We start from the raw sequence: 21,740 nt of genomic DNA, 5'->3' as shown, positions 1-21,740 counted from the left end.
AATATCATTCCGTTCGGATTCAACCTCCAATCAAATCTTCTAGACTGGATTGAAAAAAGAGGTGATCGGAAAATTATCATTCCACTTGGAAATCGAAATCGAAATTGAAATGTTTTTTTTTTTTTTTAGAGAGATAGGTAGCACGCTATCCATCTCATTTATTTTATTTAAAAATAAACTTAGCTAGAAATGTAAATCAACTAGAATACGAATTTAAATTTCGGGTACCAACCATCAAGCCCTTTACAACTTGCACTGGGAACGGTCGGTTCGGAATCGAAATGTTACTCTCGCCTACTAAACACCCACGAACGAATTCCCCTAGTCTGATTCTGATTCCAGAGCTAAAAAGAAGCGAACCAATAACGCCCCTATTCTCTCTCTTTCTCGCTCGCCCTCTCGATCTCGATGAGCTTCGTCTCCCACGCCTACCATGGATCTCACCGTAAGATCTCTCCCCCATCACGATAATCGCTACGGAGCCATTACTTGAAAAAGCTCAATTTTAGGATTTACGACATTGATCGAACTAAGATCATATGCTATATGTGCCTTTTACGCTTCATTTGATCTCGTAATTGTTTCTACGTTGGGAAATTTATTATTTTCTTGTGAAGTTGTTGTGGCTTTAGAGAGTACTTTCGCACCTAGAAGTTGCTCTCGCGTGGTAAACTTTTGTTAGATTTTGTTGTTGATCCAGTAAATGCTGATGCAGTGAGAGCATCTCGCATCCCTGTAGCACCCCAATAGTGTAACTTGGTCCTTGTAATTTTTGCTCAATAATTTGCAATTTAGTTTCTAGTGATTTATAAAACCTTGTTTTTTGTGTAAGATTTAAATTTTTGACGGTGCTTGCGTTAAATTTGAATAAGTGAGTCCTTTACAGAAAACGTAGAATGAACATTTCTACCTGCTTTGTTTATATACTTGATCATTTTTGTGGTCTTTTATACTCCTACATGATACTGCACTTGATATTTGTTGCTGTTGATGGTATCATTTGACTCTTTGAGGGACTTCTTTTATTTTCTGAGCCAACATGGTTGAATGCCATTTCTGTATATGGAATAGTAAAATTCATGTTTAGGATCTGCTCAACTTTTCTGTTAGTTGTGATATTCCTACCGCCTATTCCACGACATTGTTAAGAGAAGCTTTTTCTTTACTTGGTTCTTTACAGATGCTAAGTGATTCGAACGTTGAACGAGTAGTTTGTAATATAATCTCAAAAAAAGAAAAAGAACAGTTTGTTCTATTGTAACACAAGTAGTAAATATTTACTTTCTTGGCGCAGTCACTCCATTTTATCCGGGGCGACCAAATTAATTCTATCTATCGAGCAGAGTATCTCTAACCGAAAAATGATTCTCTGATTGCCTGCAATTCTTTTACAACTGCTTCGATCTGCATTCTTTTACTTGGCTCATCCTCAGAGCATCTGATACCAATCCCAAAAATTGATACCAAGCACTCCAATAATCTATCTGTTTCGTCTGCTTTGCCCACTATGCTGTTGCTGATCTTTCCCCTTTCTTCTTGCAGGTGCATTATCGGATCGGTTATGTCCTTGACTCTCTCAGGAAAGTTCATCTTCACGTACTTGTGAAGGTTTACATCATCCGTGAACATTGTATCGGTTGGTCTCAATCCAGTAAACATCTCGAGCAGAAGTATTCCGCAACTGTAGGCATCGCCCTGAATCGAGGCTGGGCCTCCCATTCCATACTCTGCAATTCATATGTAAGCATAAAACATAAAACATTTTCATTATTACACAGTTGATAATGTTTAAGCTCTTCCAAAATTAATTGGGGAAAAATGATTAATAGCAAGAGAACTTCTGTATATAACTTTAACACCTTGCACTTTTATAATAGTACTGACAAATTTTCGTAAGGCATCACCTTATGCGTATTAATAAAAAAAAGGGGCAAAAAGAAAGAGAGTTTACAAAAACTACAATCCACTTGGACTATTGATTGATATTATTTAAACATTTTTTCTGTTTTGCATGGTTTGATAAAAGTCAGCTTGATATATTTACCTAAGACATAATGATGAATGCAAAGTATTGACAAGATTTACCTGGTGCGACATATCCGATTGATCCTTTTAGTCCGACAGTAGAAGTTTGTATGCCTGATGAGCTAGCAATATTTATGAAGAGAAACCTTGCAAGCCCAAAATCACCTACATGGGCCATCATGTCTTTGTTGAGAAGAACATTACTTGGCTTCAGATCACAATGCAAAATCGGCATTGGCCCGTATTGATGAAGGTAGTCCAATGCAGAAGCCACATCAATAGCAATGTTCAACCTCTCACCAAACCTTAAATTCCTTACTCGTTCACGGCCATTCATTTCAGGATGCAGCCACTCATCTAAACTACCATTAGGCATGAACTCATATACTATTGCCTTGAACTCCTTGCCTTCAAAGTCAAAAGCTGAGCAGGAAGTTATGACCTTTAGAAGATTCCGGTGTCGAATACTTCTTAACGCTCTGCATTCAGCCATGAAGCTCTTTGAAGATCCTTCTTGCTGAAGGTTGAATACCTTTACAGCAATTTCTTCACCACTGCTTTCTAACACCCCTTTATAAACAGTACCAAAACTTCCTGTTCCGATTAAGTTTGAAGTAGAGAACCCATCAGTTGCTTTGTGCAAATCAGAATAAGAAACCCTTATGAATTGACCATCGATGATTCCAATCGAAGATGTTCTGTTTTCTGACTTCTTAACCCTACGCCTTCGAAAGAAAAATATACTTAATAGTACACCAAATAGTGCAAGTCCGAACACTGAAGGTATGACTATTTTCGTCACTAATGCCCCTTTTATTTTCGACTTCTGGGCAGAACAAGAAGGGAGGTGTAATTCTGAAATGCCTCCGCAGAGCATATTATTCCCTGTGACTGAACTCGAGCTCAAATTTGCAAAAACTCCTGTGGTGGGAACTTCACCTTCGAGATTATTGAAAGATAAATTCAGATACTGTAACAACCGAAGCGTACCCAAAAATGCCGGGATTGGCCCAGATAAGTTGTTATTTGAAAGATTCAATTCCTGAATACCTTTTAAGTTGCTCAGAGATTGAGGAATACTCCCTTCAAAGTGGTTACTGTCCATATATAGGTACACTAACACTTCACATTCTCCTAAAGTGCTAGGAATTTCTCCTGATAACTTGTTGTTGGAAACATTGAACTGCAGGAGATTATTCAGTTTACCCACTTCCAAAGGCAACGATCCAGTAAGAGAATTGTACGCTAAATCGAGGTATCTCGAAAGGGAGGAGATGCTTACAAGTTCTTTAGGTATCTCACCGCTGAGATTATTATATGACATGTTCAATGTGATAAGAGCTTGCAAGTTTCCGAAACTCGAAGGTATGCTTCCTTGTAACTCATTCACCTCTAGATATAACTCATTCAACTGAGTCAAGTTTCCTATGGAAAATGGTATCTGCCCTGATAATCTATTATCAAACAACCATAAACTCTGTAGCCCCTTGAGGTTTCCAATAGTTGGAGGAATGATCCCAGTGAGGAGGTTTTCTTCCATGAAAAGAGCATTTAAACCGACTAGGTCATCTATATTCATAGGAATACTCCCGTATATCTGATTTTGCCCAATTGTGAGCCAATTAAGATTTGCCGAGAAGTTGGTTATCGACTTTGGCAACGCACCTTCAAGCTCATTCCGATACAGTTCGAGTACTTGTAGATTGCTGCAGTTGGTTAAGGAAGTGAAGAAGCTCCAATCTCCCGCCTCAAGCTTGTTCCTACTTAGAATAACCCAATATAGATCATTCAACCTGCCTAAATTAGAAGGTACAGGGCCTGTAAACATATTATCATCAAGGCCAATCACTTGAAGGCCCGAAGCATTGGCGAGAGACATGGGGATGAAACCTTCAAAGTAGTTGCTATACATGGAAAGCTGTTTGAGGTTAGGAAGAGTGTGGCCTAAATATGGTGGGAGAGTTCCATGGAGTTGGTTATCTCCCACATTGAAGTAATAAAGAGAAGAAAGATTATAGATAGAAGAAGGGATTTCACCCGAAATCCGATTAATAGTTAGTAGCAGGTATCTTAAGCTGAAAATAGAGGCTAAACTCTCTGGGATGGTACCCTCAAAGTCATTTTCTGCTAAACTAAGGAAAGTGAGAGAGGAGAGGTTCCCCAAAGAAGGTGGAATGGTTCCAGTGAGATTATTAGAGGTAAGGCTCAATTGAGCTAGCCTCGAAATGGACCCAACCTCAGTCGGAATCTCTCCAGTCAGCAAGTTATTATCCAGGCTTAGGACTTGAAGGTTCTTGCAGGAACTAAGGTTAGCTGGGATTTGCCCGCTAAGAGAGTTGAAGCTTACGTTTAAGTATTGAAGATGGAGAAGGCGGCCGAGTTCTGGAGGGATTTGGCCGTGGAATTGGTTATCAGGGAGGTGGAGTTTCGTGAGGAAGGTGAGGTTGGCTAAAGAGGGAGAGAGGGAGCCGGCTAAGTTGAGGGAGTCTAGCTTGAGAGCAGTGACGCGGCCCTGGTGGCGACTGGGACTGCCGCAGGTTACACCGCGCCATTGGCAGAGAGAGAGAGAGCGGTTGTGATCGTTCCACGAGGATAAGGCGCCGAGGGGGTCGGAGGTTATCGATGCCTTGAAGCTGAGGAGAGAGTAGAGATCAGTTGTGTTGGATGACTGTTGTGAGGGTGATGCGAGAAAGATAAACAGAAGGAGAGTTAGTTGAAGTAGTTTCAGAAAAACAGTCATTGGCGGAAGTTCCAGAGAGAGAGAGAAAAAAAGAAGAAGAAGAAGAAGGAGAAGATTGTTGGCTTCTATGGCTTGCTTTTAGCTGCTAAAGAGAATGCTACAAATTGTTGCGAATTGCCGGCTTGCTTTGACCTGCAATAGAAAATAGATTTCTCCTTTGTCAATGGCTGGGAGTATGAACACAAGCTCCTATCAGCCTATGGGTTAAAAGAAAAAGGACCCCCCCCAAAAAAAAAATCCTTAGGACAAGACAATGTTGGCCTGCAGCATATTGCTTTAATGTAACAGAAAATGCTATGCCTTCCCGAACGTAGTGTTTGGATCTTGCCCGTGTGAATCTCACCGTAGCTCCCCAAAACACAACATCAATATGCTACATCTCTTATATTAAAATATAGAGCAATGCTTCTTTTTTTTTTTATGGTCATTCTCTTTTTCTCTCTTGCTTTGCTTTTCCTTCCCCTTTCTCTATTAAAGCTCTTCACACTATTATTCGCTTTCATGCGCTTCTTGATTGAGCAATGCTTCTTTTTTTTTGTTTGGTGTTAAATATAGAGCAATACTGTAATACTCTATGTACATCATCCTAGATGATGCAAATCTTGTAGCACATCATTATCAATTTTTTTTAAATAGAAAAAGGCATTGAATTATCACTCTCCCTTCATAAATCTCGTTCAACCAGATGCCAACTTAAATCCTTCGTACTTATGTTGTAAGATTTTTTTTTTTTTTTTGAGAGATAGGTACTTATATTGTAAGATTTTATTTCGTTATAGTCAATGTATAACGAAACGTAGTATCCAAGTCGACCCTGAACGGTCTGTAGGACGAAAAATGGAAATTGCCAGCTTAGGATGTTGATATGTGACAAGTTATTCCACTTCACTTTTTCTAATCAATGCTGGCCGCATGTCCAAAGAGGATATTTCTATGTTTGAAAATACAGGAAGATCAAGGAAAAGGTCAAGTTTATGTTTACATTCGAAATTTCAAGGGGAAGCATAATTAGAAAACTTAAACTTGCCTTGTCGACTCGAAACTTGGTCAAGTTAGCTCAGCTCAATCTCTTAGTTGTCTCCGACATGATTTGGTTCACATTATGAAAGATTACTAGGAATGAAAAGATGTCCGAGAATCTTATTCCTATTCATTTTATTACTAAGAATATGGAATTCCTGTGTTTGGTTCGCACGGTAATATTATTTAGCCATATTATTTAATATTACAAAAAATATACAATTAATTTATTTATTTTTTAATTAATTTTAGATAATGCTACTAAAAGTTTCAACATCTTTTTAGAAAAAAAGGGGAGAGAGCATAATTTAGAGAGAGAGAACATAATTAAAAAAATAGAAAAAGATATAGAGTCGAAATTAGAGGGAGTAAGAGAATTGAAATTTTAGAAAGAGAGAGAAAAAGCTAAGTTTAGAGAGAGAAAAAAAAAGTTAAATTTTAGAGAGAAAGATAAGTTTAGAGAGAGATATGAGGTTAGAGTGTAAAGAAAAATAATATCAATTAACCGGCGAGTAGGGAGAAAGAAAGAGATTAGACATATTATGATTACCCAAATCCATTAATATGAGGATACTCATCCTCCCTCAAGGGAATGAGATTAGTACTTTTGGGGTGAATCTTATTCCCAAATGAATCCAATATTACCAACTAGATTACTTAGTGCGTTTAGCCAAACACCGTCATATTTTTTTATTCCTATTGGATTACTAGGAATCTTTAAAAGATAGCGTGAACCAAACGCACCCTTAAGTTTGCGTGAACAAATTAAAACCTGCAAGTTCGATTTGGTGAGAACACAAAACTCACGCCGAGTTTTAGAGCCGCCGAGTTTTACCCAGTCTTGACTTTGTTATGTATATGAGTTCAGCTTGAGCACTCCGGTTTAGTTTCTGAGTCCGAATCAACCCAACTAAGCAGTTATTTGCTATTCGAAAAACCCTACACCGTTTGGTTCGGGGTTAAGTAAAAACTTGTTATTCCAGGAATAGAGTTAAGTTCGGGGTTAAGGTGAGGTTAAAGTAATTTTATGTTTGGTTGAGAATTAGATTTAGTCCAGATATAGATAAAATAGTGTTTGGTTGGAATAGATGGGATAAAAGGGATAGTGGGTAAAATAATGTTTTGTTTGATTGGAGTAGTGGGGTTGGGTGGTATTAACTAACCCCACCCTCCAAATTGGGTGTTTGAAAATAACTTCGGGGTTAAAGGGTTATTCCACCCTTAACCCCGAACCAAACGGGTGCGTACATGTCTGGATCCACTGGGAGATTACTGTTTCAGTATTGCAGAAATTGTTTTTTTGACTTTTTTTGTCCTAAGGGTTGTTTGGTTTTTCGGAAAAGCGTGGGAAAAAATTTTTCGAGAAAAAGTTCCATGAAAATTCTCTTTTTTAGTTGGCAGTTCGTTTGGTTCCAAAGAAAACAAGTTTTTTTTGGAAATCTACATTTCAAATTTTATGAAAAACTAGTATTTTTGTTTTTCTAAAATAATTTGGAAAACGAAAACATTAATTTATCATGAATGTTGAAAAACAAATTTACAAAATAGTTAGTTTTTCTGGAAACCAAACGAACAAAAAATTGAAAAAAGGATTTTCATGAAAAACTTTTTTCTCGGAAATTTTTTTTTCTCACTATTCCGATGAACCAAACACCCCCAAACAATTTTTTGCCAATAGATTCTTTAGTAGATTGTGGTTTCCATTTTTAAAACTCATGATGCCACTATCTTTTTCCTAGCAAGAACCTCCAGACTCATTCAGCTGCTAAACATCAGCTTTAAGTGATTCGCAGCAACGAAGCTGCAGTTTCAAATAGTAGTTGAAACATATCATCCATGAAGTATCACTAAATATAGTTATCAGTGAGTTATTCATGATATTTGTTGCCTAGTAGTTTTGATTAGATTATTAGTTCCATCCAAAGTCACATTAGTTCAAAAGATCTGATATATCTAATAAAATCTATTCAATTCAAATCTTAAGTCTATTACAAAAATTACATTTTTTACTTTCTTTAATTAACTATTTGATGTAAAATTATTTATATGGGAATTTCTAACAAGAAAGAGGCTGAAATGAAAGAGCATGAGGGTTGAGGGGAAAAGGTTGGCAAGAATTAGAAAATTGCAGGCCTGGGATGGTGACATGTTACAAAATATCCACCTCAGCTCTTCCTTGTATTTCTCAATGGAAGCAAACAATGGCAATTGTCAATTCTTTTTTCAGCACAAAAGTTGGATCTTTCTACATTTACACAAAATGTACAAAAAAGAGGAAAAAAAAGAGTTGAGGATCCTCTAAGGATTTAATAGGAGAAACAGGTTTTTCCTTGGGAAGAGGAGATTGATTGGTGGGTAATTGGGTTTAGGTATATGGGAAGCCAAGCTGCCCAATTCAAACCAGAAAAAAAAAAATAGATTTGATTTTTTTGTTTTTAAGAGGAAAAATATTCTGCAGACGAGGGGTTTTCGTCATTTGAAGTTACGTGAACAGGAAAGTTACGTTCCTAAAGCAAGTGGTAAAGGACTTAGTGGTTGGTATCCGAGACCTAAGTTCGAATCGTTGATTCACATTTTCAGCTCACCCTTTGCGTTGATGGTTATTCTACAAAGCCATTACTCAGGGTCAAATCATGTTATATATATGTGCAATAATAAAATTTACATTTATATTGCAAACTTTTTGAGTTTGAATTGATTTTATAATCAAGAAACGTGTGGATGATGTATTAATTGCTAATTCAATTGTGTAATAAGTCACATTAAATGTTTAATTTGTTTTTTTTTTTTTTTTTTTGGTTTTTTTTGGGTCCTAATGCTCTTAACTGACCTTCATAATCCCCTTTTTCTAATGGGATAATTCGGGCTTTTAATCGACTAGGCTACTGATAGGCTAATTTGAACCTTGTGATTTTTTTTGTAGAAATTTTTTTCTAAATGTGACATGCTGGGGTAAATTATAAAGGCTCTAACATTTTAGCCCACATCTCAGTTAGCTCTTTTATAAAAAATTGAAACAATTTAGAAATAAACTTAGCTGGAAATGTAAATCAACCAGGATTCGAACTTGGGATCTCGGATACCAACCACTAACCCTTTTGCCACTTGCGCTATAGTCGATCGGTATACCAGTTTCATTGTTAGTGATATGTTATGTAAGAATCGTATCAATTCGGTCATTTTAAGCCATGTATGATGGCTAAGGATTTAGTATATAGAACTCTGGTCTTCTTACCTCGGTTGAATCCCATATGGAATCAGATTGGATCAAGACGCAGAGTTTGTATCAATCCGGTCATTTTAAGCCATGTATGATGGCTAAGGATTTAGTATATAGAACTCTGGTCTTCTTACCTCGGTTGAATCCCATATGGAATCAGATTGGATCAAGACGCAGAGTTTGTATCAATCCGGTCATTTTAAGCCATGTTTGATGGCTAAGGATTTAGTATATAGAACTCTGGTCTTCTTACCTCGGTTGAATCCCATATGGAATCAGATTGTATCAAGACGCAGACTTTGTTAGGATTTGACCTCAGAACCTCCATTTTAATTAAGGATCTCTTACTCTGATACCATCAGGCCGACTTAGAGATATAGTTCAAAATTTTATAGTATAAATTTAATTTGAGATTAGTTTAGGAGGACATGCGAACAAATTTGGACATTTGGATTAGAAATTGTGTTTAGAGACATTTGAACTATGTCCCAACCGTTGAATCATAATTCTCATCAACCAACACATAAACATCCGAGTAACCTTGAGTAGTAAGGGTTTTTTGATGCATTATCCTTTAATTTATCGTTAAGAGCTGATATACATCGCCTTATACCATAAAATATAAAGGGTGAGAGTTCACCCTCTTCATACTAACTTCATAGCTAATAAAGCATCTTTATTGAGTTGATAAAGCAAAATTAAGTATTATCCTCATGCATAGGTTCGATCACCGACGACGACGACGTTCACGTCTTAAGAACAACAGCACTGACGGATACGAATATCGATCCCCCGACGAATACATCTGCCTTCAAAATACCCTAATTTTGCGCAACGCTCGTTGCAATTCGTGATGCAGTGCTTTCCGGTGCAGTGCAATCCGCAGTGACCAATGCATCTTCTTATATGATATGCATTAACTGCAATAAGACCACAAACAAAGAAAATTATAAAAAATGGGAAGTAGATCTAAAATTAAGCTCCAAAGTAAAACGAATATTCATACCTCTTATATTGTACACTTGTTCATCAATTTTTTTTTTTGTTTAAATTATTTTTATTGAATAGGGTACGGAGATTGTATTCAGGATGTACTAGGATGAAATTAAACAGCACAAAAGAGAGAGTGAAAAAGTAATTAAATAGAAGAATTGAAGCTACAAAGGTAGAAATGCCCGAATTCTTATTTCTATATAATGCGGAACAAATATATATTATTAACAACATAAGTTTACTTCATATTAATTACATCCATTTACCGACTGTCCCTAGAGCAAGTGGCAAAGCGTTTGCTGATTGGTACTCGAGGTTCAAGTTCGAATCCTACTTGATTCACATTTTCAGTTAAATTTATTTCTAAATAAAATAAACAAAGCGGGTAGCGTGCTATCTATCTTTGAAAAAATAATAATAATAATAATAATTACATCTATTTGAAAGGACATAAGAGGAGGATAGTTATTTTACCTGGAGATATAACAAAGGTGACAAGCACTATTAATATCAACACTTTTCCAACCTTAGAAGTTGCTCCACTAGCCATTGTTTCCTTGTATCTACTCCTCTCTTTTGCCTCATAGTGCTCTTGTTTGCAGGTCCTATTTATAGAGCATGTAATGCAGGCACAGGTGTGTAGGGCTGGCAAACGAGCGAGCCGGCTCGCGTTCGACTCGTGTTCGGCTCGATATTCGGCTCGCTCGAGCTCGACTCGAAATTAAATGAGCCGAGCTTGAACAAAATAAAAGGTTCAAAATTCATTTCAAGCCGAGCTTGAGTATTACTCGGCTTGTTCGAATTAGGCTCGAAAAGCTCGAAAAGCTCGAAAAAATATATATATATATATATATATATATATATATACATATATATATATATATACATATATATATATATATATATGCTGGGGCTACTATACTCTTATGAGTATAGACCCCCTTCTACTTCATAAATTTTTTAACCGTGATTGATGGGATGTGTGGTTAGGCATGATTGGTGGTTCTCACTTAGAATATAGTGGTCCTCTAAGGTTGAGTGGTAGTTTGGTAAATTAGTATGATTAACGCGTCTAACGCATGAAAACAATTAATGAATAAATCTAAGGGTCGAAAATTTATGAGTATTAAAAGAGCCAATACTCATAAAGTATAGTGCAGATTTATATATATAGTATTATATATATATTATATATATATATATATATATATATAATGTATTTTAATTATATATAAGCTTTAATTTACATTTGGGCTATTATTGTTGGCCATCAAATAAACCCAAACAAGTACAACCGTGCAATTGAGCCCAACTCTAAATTTACATAACACACTCTCTCTTTCAGACTTTCACTGTTGCACATAATCCTAAAATATGATAACATTCAAATTCCCAAAACCCTACTTTTTTTCCTCTCTCTCTCTCTCTCTCTCTCTCTCTCTCTCTCTCAGACCCTCATCCAGTCAGGAAGTCACCCTAGCTCACATTTCTTATAATTATTTTGTATTTTGAACTATTGGACATGTTGCATCAAATTATAGGTAATGTTCTATAAAAATTAAACTATTGATTATATAATGTTGAGAATTTCAATCGGCTCGTTTAGAGCTCGAGCTCGGCTCGCTCGAGCTCGGCTCGAATTAATTTCAAGCCGAGCTTGAGCCTAGATTTAGGCTCGAAATTAATTTCAAGCCGAATTTGAGCTGACATAAGCTCGCTCGAGCTCGGCTCGTTTCCACCCCTACAGGTGTGCCTTCTTTTTTTCTTTTTCTTTTTTTTATTATGGGATATCCTTTTCACTGTAATGTATTTTCTACAGCATTCTACCCACTTCGTTTATTTTATTTATGAATAAATTTAGCTAGAAATATGAATCAACTAGATTCGAACTTGGGACTTCAAATACCAACCACTAAGCCCTTTGCCACTTGCTCTAAGGACAATCTGTATGGTATTCATATTTTTAATTTAACTAAAAAGTTATCACCAACTTAAAATGGTTGCTTTTGATCTTCTATCATTCTCGTTTCATTAGAATCCTAATTAAAATTGTTAAAATTTTATTTATTTGCATTCATAATCCTATTAAAAATCAGGCATTCACTTGGAAAGTGTGATCACGAGAAAAACTAACCAAATGTGTGGATATATAGTTATTGTTGGTGCGCTTGCGTACACCCATTTTTTTGCAAGAATATTCATGTAATTTTGCATATCTTTGGCATCGACACACTTGGACAGCATGACTAGGGAAAACCAACTGCATGGTCATCATCACACGATTTTTATGCTTGAATTATTTACTCTAGAAATAGAGACACAAAATTATATACTTCAGTATTCAAACCGTTGTCGTTCCTGCGAGTGTTTGAAATTTTATTTTATTTATAGAAAAAAATGTAATAAAAAAATTTTATTTTTTCACAAGTTTAGGTGCATATCTGTATATTGTGCAGGTGTCATTTATTTATTCCTTTCTTTTCTCACTTAAACAACAAAAAAATAAAAAGGTTAATTTCATACAGGTCCTACAAATATAGTGAATGACAAATATATTCCTACAAAGTGTTCATACAAAAGTCCTGATTTTTCAATCCATTAGAAAATTTTAGTTAATCATAATTAAATACGTAATTCCGTTTAGTTCTTGACTTTTTTATCTCTTTACATTATACTGTTATGATTTTTGGAGAAGTATATTTGCGATGACAAAATTGAAAATATAAATAGTTCTCTAATTGTTCTCTAATGGTAATAAATTAGAGAGATATATTTGAAAACATCAAAATTTTTATAAAAATAATATATAAAAATTAAATTTTATATAAATATATTTGTCATTTATTATATTTGCGGGGAGCTGTATGAAATTAACCCCAAATAAAACTTAAAAAAAAAAAAAAAAAAACTCGGTGTATGTGTATATAATAAGCGCCGTGCATCGGCGTGTTCCCGCCTTTATTCAAAAATGGAGATGCGTCGATCTCCTTTCTCGATCTCTCTCTCTCTCCCCCGCTCCTCTCGAAACCCTAACCCCCAATCTCCATCCTCGACCATCTCCTCTTTCGCCTCTACCTATTCCTTCTTCAAAGCGAACGATTGCATCGAAGCCCTAATTTCTCCCAGGTGAGATCCCCAAACAGTGTAGATTTCTTTGTACTGTAGCTCTAATTTAGTCCAACTTTGGTGTTTGTGTTGCGAATCTAGTTTGATTGTGTTTTGCGATTCAAATGATGAGGGGACAGTGGCACATACTTAGATTTGAAACCCAATACAATACAACAATATTATTTATACCGTAGCTCGAAGCTTTAACCTTGAAAAAATGCATTCCTCACAGCATGCATTGTTCTAAGTGCATCATCCATGGCCATCCTTTCTTTTGGTAATTCCATCGAACACGAGAGGCCCATTCTGATCAGAGGCTCTAAATACCTGAGCATCTCCTCTGTTGATATAGTTGCAGCATGGGCATTTTCGTTTGCTTCTCTGTTTTGCTGCATTAGCAGTTGTGGATCTACTATTTCCATCAAATTCTCAGGGAATGCCATCTCGGCGAATATTCGTAGGCTCAAACCATCCTTAAATACCTCATCGGTCGGTCTCCTTCCGATGAATATCTCCAGAATAAGTATCCCAAAGCTGTATAAATCTCCTTGAACTGAGGCTCGGCTGCCCGTTCCGTACTCTGCACATGAGTTAAGTTAGTAAAGCAAGTAAAAAGGAGAAAAAAATTTGCAAGCATCTTTGTAGAAGGAAAACTTTTGAACTGAACATGCAGAAGCGGAGTATCTACTGGTCAATCTTATTTATAACAAGTATAATAGGAGTTATCTTTTCCTTTTTAGGAATTGTTTTTACGATGAAAGTTCTTAGAGATTTGATTCGTATAATCATATGCAGAACAACAGAGGAAAATGAAGTTGTTCAAAATATCCTGAAACTAGGAAATAAAGGATACACTAAACCCATACCTGGAGCAACATATCCAATGGTTCCTCTAATTCTATTGGAGCTACTGGCATTTCCCATTTTCATGGAGTTTGCTCTCCACAAAAACCTTGCCAGACCAAAGTCACCAACATGAGCAGACATGTCACTGTCGAGAAGAATATTGCTCGGCTTTAGATCACAGTGAACCATTGGGTTTGGCCCATGGCTATGCAAGTAGTCCAATGCTGATCCCACATCAATGGCAATATTCAGCCTCTGTATAAACCTCAAGCTCCTTGGCTCTCCTAAGTCACCATCTTTGGGATGCAACCACTCTTCTAAGTTCCCATTGGGCATAAACTCGTAAATTAGGGCTTTGAAATTGTTACCGTTGAAATCTATGCTAGAACACACGGTTATAATCTTTACAAGATTCCGATGTCTGATATTTCTCAATGCTTCGCATTCGGCAATAAAACTCCTTGAAGCTCCGTGTTGTTGAAGGTTGAGTACTTTAATAGCAACAACCTTCCTTTCTTCGCGCACCATTCCTTTGTACACAGAACCGAAGCTTCCTACTCCAATCAAATTCTCTTGAGAGAACCCATCCGTTGCTTTAGCCAGATAGGAGTAAGAAACTTGTTGAAAGTGATTCATATCTGGGACTGTATCTACAGTCATTTTTCTTGATCTTTTACACCGATGTATAATAATATAAACAGAAATGAGAAGAAGAAAAGAAGAAAATGCAGCAGCAAGAATGATGATTAATATGTGGGTTTGAATTCTTTTTCTCCTTTTAGTTTGGGTTGGACATGCTTCCAAGTGCAACCCTGGGTAAACTCCACACAGTTCCTTGTTTCCTTGAATTGAGATAGCACTTAGATTACCAAAAACTCCTTCTGTAGGAACTTCACCGCCGAAATTGTTGAAGGATAAATTTAGACGCTGCAAAGATTGCAATCTTTCAAGAAAGTCTGGAATTTTTCCTGATAATTTGTTTCTCGAAAGATCCAATTCTTGTATGCCTTTCAGATTGCTTAAGGTTTCAGGAATTGGTCCTTCAAAGCTGTTGCCTTCCAAATAAAGGTATACCACGATCTGACATTGCCCAAGGCTTGTAGGGATTGCACCAGACAGATTATTTTCTGATACATCTAATAATTCTATATTTCTCAAACTGCCTACTTCTATTGGTAGTGATCCATGCAAAGAATTATTTGGCAAAGTAAGATATCGTGATAGTGAAGAGAGGCTCACTAATTCTTTTGGTATGGTACCATTAAGCTTATTAGAAGAAAGGTCCAACAGTTCAAGATTTTGTAAACCATCAAAGCTTGTTGGTATGGGACCTTGTAGATCACAGTGATCTAAAGTGAGTCTGGTCAAGCTTGTTAGGTTTCCTAATGAGAACGGGATTTGCCCAGAAATCCTATTCTCGTGCAAGCTTAATACGTTTAGCTTTCGTAACTTTCCTATTGTATCAGGAATCGGGCCTGTGAGAAAATTTTGTTCAAGATAAAGAGCGGTAAGGCCCAACAAATTCCCAATCCCTTCAGGAATGTTTCCTGTAATTTGATTGTTATTCATTGAGAGCTTTTGGAGCCCTGTGGAGAGATTGGAAACTATATTTGGGAACCTACCTTTGAGCTTGTTGTCATATAGGTCTATCACTTGTAAGCTAGTGCAGTTGGTGAGAGAAGTTAAGAAGCTCCACCCATTGGCTTCTCCATCCTCTATTTGATTTGAAGCAAGTAGTACCTCAACAAGGTTCTTTAGAACTCCTAAATTAGGCGGCACCGGTCCAGTAAATCGATTCCCCGCTAGTTCAATGCGTATTAACCCGGAAGCATTAACCAGTGATGAAGGAATTTGCCCTTCAAATTGGTTTTGGTACATGAGAAAGTGTTGAAGCGTAGGAAAAGAAGAGCCGATATTGGATGGAAGGGTTCCAGTGAGCTTGTTTTCGGCTACGTGAAACCACCATACTGATGAGAGGTTGTATATGGATGAAGGAATAGTTCCTGTGAACTGGTTGATGCATATTTGAAAGGCTCCTAGGTTGGTAATCTTTCCAAGCGTGTCAGGAATGTTGCCTTCGAGATTATTATCAGCTACATCAAAGATAGAGAGAGTCGAGAGATTACCCAACGAAGATGGTATTCCTCCAGTGAGATTATTTGTTCCTAAAATCAGCCTAAGAAGCTTTGTTAAGGTACTTAGCGCAGAGGGAACCTCTCCATGTAACCTATTAGCCCTCAAGCTTATGATCTCCAGCTCTGTGCAATTTCTAAGAAATGCCGGGAGTCGCCCTTCTAGCTTGTTTGCACCCAAGCAAATGCATTTGAGGGCCGAGCAGCGGGCAATACTGCTCGGAATCTCCCCGTCCAGTGAATTATAACTCAGGTTGAGAAACCTCAGCCTTGTCAAGTGGCCGATATCACTCGGTATAGGACCATATAGTTTATTGTAAGGGAGATGTAGCCTTCGAAGGAAGGTTAGATTCGTTATGAAGGGTGAGATCATACCGGTCAGGTTCAATGATTCCAGGTCTAAGGCTACAACCCTGTCGGGGTGTTGGCCACCGCACGTTACGCCAGCCCACTTGCAGAAAGGAAGGGTGTCGTTCCACGAAGATAGAGTTCCGGACGGGTCGTCGATTATGGAAGCCTTGAAGGAGAGGAGAGCAAGATGGTCAGTTTTGTTTCCGACAAGGGATAACGAGCTTGCGAATACGAGGAGATAGGTGGTATGTATAAGGATCAAAAGCAGCTTTAGCTTTGCTATAAAGGTGAGTGGGAGCTCCATTAGAACCATTTGTAAGTGATGGGGATCAAAAGATGTAGTTTTAAAGAGAATGGCTTGAGCTTTCCCCTGTTTTATTGAGACCAGGAAGGAGTGTGAGCAAGCTTGAGCAAAGGTGACAGCAAGTCATAATCTAATAAGTGAAAGAAATCATATCCTTTGATTTGATTTCTCGTTATTTAATAGAGTCAACTCTTCCCTGAGAATCGACAAATCGGTTAATTTGGCGCTTTGTAGGCCGGGAGTCATGTTCTGTTTAGCCTCAGGACAATCAAGTCAACAATTGAATACTACCTTCTATCCAAAGTCTGTGGACGGTGCAATTTATTGAATTATTGAGAAAGATATATAGTTTGTATGCTCTGCCACTAATTGGACTTTGTAGTGCTAATTGCTCTCAGGAATTTTTTTAAAAAAAATTATTCTGAATGCTAATCGCCAATTTGTCAGGAAAACGAATTGTACCTGACCTGACTGTTACAGTAACAAACAAACTTTATTAATTTTCTAATTAATACTCCTTTTGCATTTATTTTGATATAGGTTGAATAAGAGCTTGGACCAAATTACGCATCGGTTTGACCAAATGTCAGGTGACGTCATGGTCTCTGTTTTTGACCTTTTGTTTTTTTTTTCTAAAGAGTGCATGAGATCGACCTCGGATTTATTAGCTTGTCTCTAACCGCTTGTTTGATTCCCATTGGTCAATTCTATGACCAAGCAGGAATTTATTTAACGTTTGCTTTAGGACTAAGATAAATAGCATTTAATATTCAATCAAGATGAACTTAATTATTACAGCTCACCAAATCGTCAAGTTTAAGTTGTTTAGTGTTCTTATCCTTGCTAGGATTGCGGCGTATTATAGGGAAGGAATTTTCATGGCTCTTCTGATGCAGTGATTTTAGTATATGATGCAGTAATCGTCTGCGAATTCGGTTAGGAAATGTAAATACTTTAAAATTTTCGGTCAGAGTTCGAGAACAGCATATAATAATAATAATAATGTGAATTCCCAATAAATTTATATTTTTATATTTTGTCAAATAAAATAACAAATGCATATTTAGTCTCCTCCAATCTTTCACTTCCACGTCCACCACTCTTTCTCTCCTCCTCCTTCCTCGTCCTCGTCCTCGTCCTCTCTCTCTCTCTCTCTGTTTCAAGTACATGCACACATGCATGTACTCCGCGATCTCCTTTCCAAAGTCTCTCGTGTTCTTCTTTCTCTCCTCCCGTTGCGTGCTAAATAATCAGCACGGCTTGCCGACCCGGCAGTTCAGCCAGCCGGCGAAGCGGGTGAGGCTGCGGACCCACGTCCCGGGCCTCGCCTTAATGTAATCCCTGCTCGAGAAGCTCCTCTTGTTCAGACCTCCTGACTCGATGAAGAATGCTCCGTTCCTCAGCACGTCGCCCTCCGACCGCCATACCCAATTCCTCCATTCTGCCTCGTTCATAGACTCTCTCTTGGTCACCTGCACATCAGTATATCAAGCTAATTACTGAAGCTAATTCTCTCGTTGCTGTACATGCATCGAGACTTAGTTTTGCTAGTTCCACAATACCTCTTTGGCACCATTTATATTAGGAGCGGTAAATCGGTTCCCTTGGCTGATGATCGTGGGATTTTGGCTTCCGCCGATTGCGTACATCTGCCAGTGTGTGTAGTCATTGTTCACCACATGAAAGAAACCCCATCGGCACCTAAATACATGAAGTAATTGAAAGAAAGGGAGGAAAAATAGTTATATATGTGTATTTATGTGTGTATGTACGTCTATGTTTAAATGACGAGTGTATATATGAACCTTGGCATTCTCTGCACTAGGCCTTCCCCAAAGTGGTTGAAGGCAACCGTCACCTGCATTATGGCGTCCTTTTCATTTTCATTGTCGGCGCCTAACAACAACACCTGAGTAAATAAGAAAACAACTTTAGCACTCTACAATTATATATATAATTTATAAAGGAGAAAATGTTATTCTCTAAAAAGAGCTAGCAACGCAAACACGTACATCGTTGTGGTACGCGAAGTGGCTGTTGGAGATGGTTACTGCAGTGGAGGCGTTGATGACGTCAATGAGGCCGTCCTCGCAGTTTGACATCGACACATGGTCGATCCAGATGTTGGTGGACCCGAGCACGGAGATGCCGTCGCCGTCGGTTCTGCCCCTCACCCCGTAGTGCTCAAGGGAGTCCCGGATCACTGCACCGGATGCCGCCCTGATATTCTTAATCCGAATGTTGTGGATGATGATGTTGTGCTGGTTCTGGATGGTCAGCTGGGCTCCGTTCTGGATCGTCACCAGCGCCCCGCGCCCGTCGATGGTCTTGTCGCTGTTGATCATGAGCTCCTCTGCGAGGCGGATCGTCATGCTCCGGGCAAAGATGATCCACAGCGGCTCCGGCTGGATCACGCCATAGCGGAGCGTCCCGGGCCTGGGGGTCACAAGATCATCGTCGGAGGGGTCGGTGACCACATAGAACGCGCCGTTCTTGCCGCCGGTGGTGCGGTAGCCGAAGCCCTTGGCGCATAAGGCCAGCTGCTTGCGGTGCCTGTCCCAGTTCTTCCGGCACCTCCAGCACTGGTCAATTGGGTTCGTCGCCAGGCACGGACCTGTGTACCGCCGACGGAGTCCCCTCCTCGTACTGTTCCTTTCCAGGGCTCTGCATGCAAGTCCGCATGTGTTATATAAACATCTAATCCAATCAATAGTATTCTAGCGGAACTTTATATATGTTACCTGTGAACCTCTCTATTGAAGCTGAAGGTGGAGCCCTCCGGGTCGGGATCGTAAGCGGCGTGGGCAAGCACTTCGGCCTCCTCGGCCTTCTTACGCCAGTACTCGTCGTCGCTGATGTCGGCGCTAGACACCGCCGCGTAGGCCAGGAAGAGGACGGACACGAAGAAGAAGTAGCTCGGCTTGTGATATCGAAGGCCCTCCATGCTTCCTCCGAACGATCTTCTTGCGTTGAAGTGGTGGGCCGAGAGGCGTTGTTCGAGCCGAGACCACCGAACCCAACCAGACCAGCCGAGCGGTACAGCTCGGAGAAATGTATGAAGATCGGAGAGGACTATGGTGTAGTGAGGGTAGAGATGGTGGTGAGGGGTTTATATAAGGCGAGAAGGGTGGTCTAATATTAGGTGGGAGGGGGAAGGGGTGCCAACAGATGAAGCGAGGAGGGAGGAGAGCCATTGATGAGTAAATCTTCTGTCCTTGTGAGCTGGTACGTAGTTTGGTGGCAACTGCAATGGTTTTGGGAGTCGGGGTGGGAGGGAGGAGGAGAAAAGAGTAGTTAGTCGCACTAACAAACTCCCCATAAAAAAAATAGGGTTTAACCCTGTTTAATCAAAAAAAAAAAAAAAAACATACTCCCCATAAAACTTGAATCCTACCCATACATTTCACTTTAAGTAGAGTTTATAATTTAATTAAATTATAATTTTAGATTGATTTAGAGTTTTTTTTTTTTTTTTTTGAGAAAGATAGATAGTACGCTACCCGTATCGTTTATTTCATTTATAAATAAACTTAGTTGGAAATATCAATCAACTAGAATTCGAATTTGGGATCTCGGATAGCAACTATCAAATCCTTTGCCACTCGCTTTAGGGACGGCCGGTAGATTGATTTAGAGTTGATACAACAATTAAATTGGGTGATGAGGTTTTTGAGCAATACTGTTAAAAAAATTTCTATATTGAAACTTTTCATTAATTTTTTTTACAAAAAATGTGCCTTATAGAGCGTGCATCTTACATACTACTCGATTCAAGAATTAATACAATTCTGCGGGACTTTAGGTTAAAAAAAAGGGAGCAAATTCAAACGTGTCATTCGAAAAATATAAAATATTATGAATATCATTTCAAAATTATCAATATTATTTTTGTCCTTGTAAGTTAATGCATTATATTAAAAATGCCCTTCTGCACATTAATTATGCATTTTTGGGCTAATTTATTCCTAGTTATACTTAATTATAGATAATATGTGCAGTGTAATGCAGGGCTAATAAATTTTATTTTTTATTAAAAAATAACTTCATCTTTATTTGTCACTCAGTTTATGAATGCATTTTTTGTGTACTCAAATTTTTTTTTTATCGATATCATATGGGTATCATATTAATTAATCATAACAAATAATTAGTTGAAACTAAAATTATATTATATTTTTTGTGAATCAATTTTGTTCTTTGTTGCAATTAATATATACTTTTTTATTTACTATTTGTATAGTTTTGTATGTTGCAATTAATTAATTTTTAATTAGTACACATTCAATTGTATTTATAATTTTTTCAATTAAGTTAAATAAAAAGGTATAGATAACATATAATGGGAAAAATGAGAATTTTTATTTAGTTTTTAATAAAATACTATTTGTTTGGGTACTTATGATAATTTTTCTAAATTAGATGAGCATCTTTTATATTGATAGTTTTGGAGGAGTATCCATGTAATTCAAGATTAGAGGATGGATACGTATGAAATTATTTGTTTTAAAAAAATTACTATGACTAGTAGGTGAATATGGATCATAGAAAAATTATGGATGTAAGCTTTACACCCACCTATAGAGCGTATGAATAGTATTACTCTACATGATATTGTTGTGCAAATTTACCATGAATTTTTCAAACATGACAAATCTCCATATCTTGAATTGTAGTGAATCTCGGGCGGGGCAATTCTTACTAGATTGGAGCGGGTAGCGTGTAGAGCAATTCTTACTAGGGGTCGTCTGTATTTCAGTTTCACATTTGCTTTTTTTTTTTTTTTTTTTTTTTCTATCGTACTTGTTTCTCATCTCAAGACCATGACTTTCTCAATCAATATAGCTAAATTCATTTTCTTATTGAATGAAGCAGGTAGCGTGTTATCTATTTCTCAAAAAATTTCTTACTAGATTGGAATAAAATATTCGTGAAAACTTCTTCGATAGAAATTCTCACCTTATTTTTAAGTATTGAAGATGCAAAATTTTAAGTTACTTCCAA

General features: G+C 37.7%; 3 protein-coding genes and 1 long non-coding RNA gene across 9 annotated transcripts; 1 reads left to right on the top strand and 3 right to left on the bottom strand.

Annotated features, from left to right (window-relative positions):
• LOC109716091 lies at positions 349–21,443 on the top strand. 6 transcript variants are annotated; one of them, XR_002217826.1, is made up of 5 exons: positions 349–445; positions 1,543–1,740; positions 2,860–3,390; positions 17,280–17,329; positions 21,413–21,443. It is a non-coding gene; the product is annotated as an uncharacterized LOC109716091 (long non-coding RNA). The 6 variants fall into 6 exon arrangements; XR_002217828.1 differs by lacking the exons at positions 17,280–17,329; positions 21,413–21,443 and adding an exon at positions 19,502–19,618; XR_002217825.1 differs by lacking the exon at positions 21,413–21,443 and having other exon boundaries at positions 17,280–17,565.
• Positions 1,189–3,861, bottom strand: LOC109716087 (receptor kinase-like protein Xa21). Its single transcript, XM_020241398.1, has 2 exons — positions 2,086–3,861; positions 1,189–1,727 (listed from the first exon to the last, which is right to left on the bottom strand). Exons 1-2 carry the CDS (start codon positions 3,851–3,853, stop codon positions 1,351–1,353), a joined length of 2,145 nt encoding a protein of 714 aa, XP_020096987.1. The 5' UTR covers positions 3,854–3,861; the 3' UTR covers positions 1,189–1,350.
• LOC109716086 (receptor kinase-like protein Xa21) lies at positions 13,138–17,204 on the bottom strand. The gene is made up of 2 exons (XM_020241397.1): positions 13,973–17,204; positions 13,138–13,686 (listed from the first exon to the last, which is right to left on the bottom strand). The coding sequence occupies exons 1-2, from the start codon at positions 16,746–16,748 to the stop codon at positions 13,310–13,312; spliced, it is 3,153 nt and encodes a 1,050-aa protein (XP_020096986.1). The 5' UTR covers positions 16,749–17,204; the 3' UTR covers positions 13,138–13,309.
• LOC109716089 (pectate lyase-like) lies at positions 17,648–19,901 on the bottom strand. Its single transcript, XM_020241400.1, has 5 exons — positions 19,481–19,901; positions 18,752–19,403; positions 18,545–18,648; positions 18,302–18,440; positions 17,648–18,211 (listed from the first exon to the last, which is right to left on the bottom strand). Exons 1-5 carry the CDS (start codon positions 19,681–19,683, stop codon positions 17,990–17,992), a joined length of 1,320 nt encoding a protein of 439 aa, XP_020096989.1. The 5' UTR covers positions 19,684–19,901; the 3' UTR covers positions 17,648–17,989.

The sequence above is a fragment of the Ananas comosus genome, linkage group 10, assembly GCF_001540865.1.
Source record: "Ananas comosus cultivar F153 linkage group 10, ASM154086v1, whole genome shotgun sequence".
In the NCBI taxonomy this organism is placed as follows: domain Eukaryota; kingdom Viridiplantae; phylum Streptophyta; class Magnoliopsida; order Poales; family Bromeliaceae; genus Ananas; species Ananas comosus.
The sequence above is the reverse complement of the archived record's forward strand: the minus strand, read 5'-3'. Positions and strand labels throughout refer to the sequence as shown.